Source organism: Notamacropus eugenii, chromosome 2 (genome assembly GCF_028372415.1).
Source record: "Notamacropus eugenii isolate mMacEug1 chromosome 2, mMacEug1.pri_v2, whole genome shotgun sequence".
Classification (NCBI taxonomy): Eukaryota; Metazoa; Chordata; class Mammalia; order Diprotodontia; family Macropodidae; genus Notamacropus; species Notamacropus eugenii.
The window spans coordinates 370551028-370558605 of NC_092873.1; the positions used below are offsets into that span (position 1 = coordinate 370551028).

At 38.4% G+C, this 7578-nt stretch overlaps 1 protein-coding gene across 1 annotated transcript; it reads left to right on the forward strand.

Annotated features, from left to right (window-relative positions):
* The first annotated feature begins 965 nt into the window (after positions 1–965).
* Positions 966–4003, forward strand: LOC140528724 (olfactory receptor 4D1-like). Its single transcript, XM_072646820.1, has 2 exons — positions 966–1882; positions 2481–4003. Exon 2 carries the CDS (start codon positions 2740–2742, stop codon positions 3718–3720), a length of 981 nt encoding a protein of 326 aa, XP_072502921.1. The 5' UTR covers positions 966–1882; positions 2481–2739; the 3' UTR covers positions 3721–4003.
* The last annotated feature ends 3575 nt before the right edge of the window (positions 4004–7578 follow it).

A 7578-nucleotide genomic window follows, 5' to 3' on the forward strand; every position in this document is an offset into this window, starting at 1 on the left:
AAATGATCTGTATAGTTAGTGGCATTGCTGGAACTAGGACCCAATTCTGATTTCCATTCCTGTGAGTGGTCTTTCCACAACACAATAATAACAATAGCCTACAGTTAAATAGTACTTTAAAGTCTGAAAAGCACTTTACACACATTCTCTTGTGTTAGCTTATTTTACATACGAGGATGCTAAGGTCAGAGAGGTCATAGGATTATCAATTCAAATCTGGAAGGGACCTCAGAGGTCAATTTATGTAATCCTCTTATTTTGCTGATGAGGAAACAGAGATTCAGTGAATTTTGGTGACTTGCCTAAGGTCACATAGAATTCAGTACAGAACCATAATTTGAACCCAGATCCTTGGAGCAACAATTCAGTGCTCTTTCCAATGTTTAATTTTAGTTTAAGTGATCAGGCAGCTAGATAGTGCTATGAATAGAGCACTGGCCCCGGAGTCAGGAAGATGTATCTTTCTGACTTCCAGTCTGCCCTCAGATATTTCCTAGCTGGAAGTCATAGGGTCCTGAAGAATCAAGCATGACTGAACAACAACAAAAACACAGGTAATCCATGCAAAAGGAAGAATCCTGAACACCATAATTCCAAGTTCAGTACTATATCCACCATTCTTCCTGCCTTTCTCTGTTGTTTCCCTGTACAAGCTTTTGTTAGATTAGATCTTTCCTCATTTCAAGCTTTCTCCATTCTCATTGCTTTCTTCCTACTCAATTTCTTCACTTTTATTCTCTTCCCTGCCTCTGACTTCTTGTTATTCAGTCATTTTTTTCAATTGTGTCCAACTCCTTCTGGCCCCATTTGGGATTTTCTTAGCAAAGATACTGGAGTGGTTTGCCAGTTTCTTCTCCAGCTCATTTTACAGATGAGGAAACTGAGGTATAAAAGGTTAAGTGACTTACCCAGGGTCACATAGCTATAAGTGTCTGAACTCAGGAAGATCAGTTTTCCTGATTCCAGAGCCAGCATTCTATCCACTGCATCAGCTAGCTGCACTGGCTTCTACCCTCTCCATATCCGCTGTGTTTGTTAGGATGTTTTGATGTCTCTGAAAGCGCAAAGAATTGGAACTTCTAGGTCTTCTCTCACATTCTGATGAGAATGGTTTATGTACAGCCCTACCCATAGGCAGAGGGATGGATGAGATGATTCTCTTAATCTTTTTGGAGTACTAAATGTTTCTGTGAGCTGTGTAGTTTCAGGTCATAAATCTCTTGTTTTTTACCTCTGTTTTAGCACAGCTAAGGTATAATTATGACTCCTTATCCATGATCCCTCACCTTTCTTATTCATGATTCTTTAATTCCTCAGGTCTTTATGGATTGTCTCAGTTCTGCCAAGTGTTGTTCCATGCATTATGGAGAACACAGAACAAGAAAACATATTTTCTAAACTAGAGGAATTTATGGTTTAGTTTGGAAGGCAAGAACTGTATAGTAGTGAAAAATTACTCTACAAGACTCAGATTCTCTGTCAAAGGAGGAGGGAAGATTGGCTTAGATAATTTCTAAAGTCCCTTTTATTTTTGACATTTAGTGATTTTCAGTTTAACCTAGAATTAGTTGAATGCACTGTACTGAGGAAGCATACAGAGAGGGAATGATTGGAGGAGACTAGAGCTAATACGGAATATTCCTTGGAGGAGTCAAAGGAAATTATAGATAGAAAATGTGAAAGAGGGTGGCCAGTTCTATGAAGGTGAACAGCAGGAAACCAGGGGGAAAAAGCTAAAAATCTTCTCCTTTCTTCTTCCTCAATTAACAGGATATAAACCAGGACACAAGATTAGGTAATCTCATTTCCAATTGGGAGGAGGAGAGCGAACAGGTGCAATTCCCTGAAATCAGAAAAGGAGATGTCCCGCTTCTCCCCAAGGGTCTGTATTCAATCACAGGAACAAGGAAACAGTAACTGATTGGTTAATATGGGAAGAGTTTTCAGAAAAGCATGTGTTTTGCTTCAGATGTATAATGACAAGACAATTTCTTTCATCAGTCTTTGGATATGAATGGGTTTTTGGTTAGCATACCCTAATAGAGGTGATTTAGCATCCCAGCCATGAAGGGTTAGGTAAAAACAATACTATAAAGTTTTCTCAGAATTCCCATAATTAAATAAAGTTTTCTCAGAAGACAGAAACTGGGCTGGACCCCATAATTGGATAGAAAGAGAACTGAGCTAGATCCCGAATTGAGTCAGAAGATGGAGTCAGTGTTTTTCACTCAGTTCCCATAATTCCCTCACATAATACCTGGTATATAATACGATTAATACAGATTTATTAAATGAAAAAATTAAACAATCAAAGCTCATTAATTTAGAATGAATGCTCCGAGGGGTTATGGTTTGTGGTAGGAAAGTCTAAAATGTGTGATTCTTATAAGGAAATAGAATGTTATGTGCCAGTATGTCAGTAAGATTTTTAACAAGTATAGTTCCTGTTAATCTTGTTTCAACCTCTCATTTCTTTTCAGCTCTAACATTCCATGAAGATATAAAAATCTTTTGTAAATGGTATGTTGTAGGTAAGTGGAATGGCACTACAATGGATTGAAAATATTTCTCTGCTAGATAGAGTGACTGTCTGTATGCACCACATTCATATTCACACTGTTTAGTGACCCGCTCAATGTTTTCTCATAGAGATAATGCAAAGGTAGCCCTTTAATCCTCTCACTTCCCCATTATTACAAATTCTACAAGAAAATGAACCTGAATTAATGAGTTTGTCTTATGTCATTTCTCTTCCAGGTTTTTTTAGAGGGGAACTTCAAGTTCATGGATCTTGGGAACCTCACTAGGATAACTGAGTTTGTTTTCTTGGGCCTCTCACAAATGTGGGAGTTGCAGAGTTTCCTGTTCCTGGTGATCCTGTTTGTCTATATCACTACAATACTGGGCAACATCCTCATCATGGTCATGGTGACCTTTGATCCCCGGCTTCATACTCCCATGTATATCCTGCTTCGAAACCTGGCCTTCCTGGATATGAGTTCTTCCTCGGTTACTGCCCCTAAAATGTTGGTTGACTTCCTCTCAGAGACCAAGACCATTTCATACAATGGCTGCATGACCCAGATCTTCTTCTTCCATTTCATTGGAGGGGCTGACCTGTTTTTCCTCTCAGTGATGGCATATGACCGTTACGTTGCTATCTCCCGTCCCCTCCATTATGTCTCCATCATGAATATACAATTATGTGTGGGACTGATGGTGGGTGCTTGGGTGGCAGGCTTTTTACATTCATCTATTCAGTTGATTCTTCTGCTCCCATTGCCATTCTGTGGTCCCAACATCATAGATAACTTCTATTGTGACATCCCCCAGGTCCTAAGACTGGCCTGCACTGATACCTCCCTTCTAGAGCTCCTAATTATCACCAACAGTGGGTTGCTGGTCATCATCTTGTTCATCATCTTGATGGTCTCCTATACAGTCATCCTAGTGATGCTGGGATCCCACTCAGGTGAAGGGAGGAAAAAGGCTGCCTCCACTTGTACCACCCACATCATTGTGGTGGCACTGCATTTTGTGCCTTGTATTTACACATATGCCCGGCCCTTCACCACCTTCCCCACAGACAAAGTCATTTCCATCAGCTACACAGTCATGCCCCACATGTTAAACCCCATGATTTATACTTTACGGAACCAAGAGATGAAGTCAGCTGTGAGACGATTGTGGACACAACATTCATTGCCTAGAAGAGAATGACTATCATGAGTCATGGAAAATAGTTTTGAGACAACCCATTGGACTCAATCTCCCTCTCTTTAACCTTTAGTAATTAAGGAGTTGGGTTGCATATGAATGAGATAACCAGGGGATGTTGATTTTTAATTTAATGAACACTTAGTAAAACATCTTCAATGGGCAAAGCACTCTGTTAAGTGCAAGGAATCAGAAAAATAAAATGGTTTCCTGCCTCAAGAAATTTGCCTTCTTGTGGGTATGGGAGTTATATACATATATATAATGTTGTGTAATATATGATGCATATATGCATATAAATAAGTATATTAATATTATGATTAATAATTGTTATCTATGTTAATTAACATAATGATACACAAATAATTATAAATAAATTTATAATGGCATATGATATAATGGTGTATGATGTATTATGTATATTGCAATAATGCAATACACAATGTGCAATATAATTAATAATATAATATCATACATATACATAGATTTGTATGGCTTGTCTGATAGGACTAAGGGTTAATACAGGCAAAGAATTCTAGAAAAATTTGTATAGGGAGGAAAAATTTTCACTGGAAAATTTCATAGAAGACTTTGGAACCTGAGTTGAGCATTAAAAGAAGAGGAGGAGGATGATAGGGGATGAGGAGGTGAATTTCCAGCATTAGGGGCAGCCCACACAATGCTTTTCAGAAAGAAATAGTAGGTTGAGTTGTGTGTGAAGGAAAGAGCTAGTCATTCCATTTGTATGGAATTTAGAGTATTTAATGGTGAGCAATGTGAAATAAGGCTGGAAATTAAATTGGAGTCCAATTGTGGAAGTTCTTAAATGTCAGGCTGAAAAGTTTATAGTTTTTCTCTTGTAGGCAATGAAGAGTGGATTAGAAAGATTATTTTGGCTATTCTGTGAGGATGAATTGTAGGAGAGAGAGACCAAAGTCTGGGAGACCAGTTAGGAGATTACTTTATGGGTAAAGACATGAGGTGATGAGGACATGAACTAGGATAGTCAAAGAGTGAGTATAGGGAAAGGTACAAACATAAGGGATGTTAGAGATATGACTTATCAACTGCATGGATCTGGAGGTCGAAGAAAAAGGAAGAAATCAGTAACAACTGAATTTTAGTTTCTAGGTGCCTGGGAGGATGTTAGTATCACTAAGGAATTGGGAGAAGGGGCAATTGGAGAAGGAGGGAGATGATAAGTTGAGTCTTGAATATGTTGAGTTTGAGAGGCCAGCAAAATATCCAGGTGGAGACACTGAAATGAGGGAATCAGGGAATTACCAAACTGTTGGGACTTTTTGCACTATATAGCAATAAATGCTTTACAAATTTGTGATTTTTAAAGGTGGATGGCTGAATCAGAAAAATAAAAATTCTCACTCACAAAACTTCCATATCTGAAGCCAAATTTATGAGATAAAAGTTTTGTGCTCAGCAATCTGATTCTTCATCTCAAGGCACAATGCAGAAACATAGTTTGGGATACTTCGAATACGAACTTCCAACTGGTAATGTGTTCCACTGGTCTGATGCTGATCATAACATATTCAACGACAAAAGCTTAGAAGCAGGTTTTTCAAGAAATCAATAACTTAAAGGCGAAAGCTCCCCGCACTCATCTCCACATACAAGATGTGATTTCACTTTCTTTTACTTCAGAGTATATGGCTCATGGGTCCAGAGGAAGTAAACCACAAAATCAGATGAACTCAAGGTTGGAAGACTTGTGTTTAAGACCTTGGGCTAGAGTCTTAGATGTCCCTTTTCCTTTGCACCACTCTCCATCTATACATTACCAGGAACCTACCTCTCTGCACAGACAGGTAATATCTATACAAGTATTGGAGCTCCTAGTGAATTTGGACAAGGGGGTTCATTGCTCTGGCATGTAAAGATATCAAACTGCAAATAAGCTAAATCAAATGAAGCAAAGGTGCTATTAAGTCTGTTGTCCAACTACACAACTCAACTATTAATTATAGCGAGTTAGTATTCAAAATTTAAAGTATCCTCTATATATGCATTAAACAGGTGAACCTTCTCTCAGGAATTTTGTTCAGTACTTCATATACTGGGGCACCTAGGTGGCATTGTGAACAGAGGGCCAGGTGTGCAGTCAGGAAGACTCGTGTTCCTGAGTTCAAATCTGGCTTCAGACACTTACTATCTGTGTGGCCCTGGGCAAGTTACCTAATCTTGTTTCCACATCTATAAAATGAAAACTGCTCCAATATATTTGCCAAGAAAACCTCATGTGGCATAATGAAGAGTCACACATGATTGAAAAATGACTGAACAATAAATTATTTACTGGAGTTCATTACTTCTATGAGATGAGCCAGTAGGTAAACCAAAGGGGATAAAAAAGATGACCATTGAAGATTCTTGGGAGACATTTGATGATGACAGACTGTGGTGCAGAGGAGAGACGAGTGTTGAACAAGTACATTTCTGAGTCTTCAGAATAGAGGTAATAATTTGTATCCACTCTTATAAGGAATCTCTTATAAGGCTTGTCAGGATGAGGATGGAGATGATGAAAGGAAATGGAAGACTGGGTTTCTTGTGCAATAATTGGGAGTCTATTTTAACGGTATTGCTCTCAAAAAAGGAGAACTCAAACACTTATTAAGGACCTATGGAAGTGAGTGAATAATCAGACATAGCTCTAATAAGTACAGAACTTGAAATGAATTGAATTTGAAGCAAATTTCCAACATGCATAGTGGAGTCCTGGAGTTCCAAGCAGAGAATACTCCTCTGTTTTGAGGAGCCAACATTTCTCTTGAAATTTGCTTGCCCTTCTGGTTGTATTTGACTAGGCCATGATTCAGGAGAACATAGTTGAGCATGCCCATATGTAAAGTGACCATGAATAAACACACTACATATGAATAAACGCATTTCATGTCTGGGATGGAATTTTTTGTGCATTGCAGACGGATTAATTTGAATTCTGTATAGCCCCTTCCAATTCTTTCTAAAATCATCTCTTATATGGACTCCATTATGGTCTAGGAATGTGACCAGTCAGTTTGGGAAAATATGTCGGGAGTAACTTTGAATAATTTTCTCAATATGTGAAGCAATAACTTGACTCTAAGTATAGACATGAGAGACTGTGGCTACTTTTCAACCACTCTGGAGTCTCAGCAACTTCATACTACTCCTCAGGATCATGTGGTTCCCTTCAATTCAATTCAAAACATTTGTTGATTACCTACTGCATTTAAGTCACTGTGGTAGGAGCAGGGTATTCAGGGAAAAAATTAAAGTTCTTGTTCTCCAGGAGTACATATTTTATGATGCTTAGTTGAACTTAACTGCAAACTGCTTGCCCCATTCTGCTATACTCTTGACCTTTTTCTTCCCCTACCAATCCCTTTCACTCAGGGTTTTGATTTCTGCTGAAGAACTATAATTTCATAGGTGACATTTGTATGGAACTTTATGGACTTTAGTAATGAGATGATTTAATAAAGAAGAGACAGAACAGTGAAGAAGAAACAAAGTTGGCCTTGGACCTTAGAAGATTTGGGTTTATGTTCTGCTTCTGACATATATTGACTGTGTGAAACTGGGTAAGTTGTTTAACAGCTCAGTGTGCTAGGCAATTCTGTAAGTTGCAGAGAAGGTGCTGATCTACACTGGTAGGTATTTCCTCATTCTGGAGTTTCCTCAAGCTATGAAATCCAGGTCTTTTTTAGGTTCACACCCTATCCCTTTCGCCCTTACCATATCATTTGTACTTCACAACAAGTCAGTGAACTACATAATATAAATACTATTTTCTGTGTTCTTCATATGAGGAAGTTAAATCTCAAACAGATGAAGCAATTTGCCCCAAATCCCACAACC

Coding starts and splice junctions, on each gene's coding strand:
- LOC140528724 (XM_072646820.1), top strand. CDS start 2,740: ATGTCATTTCTCTTCCAGGTTTTTTTAGAGGGGAACTTCAAGTTCATG.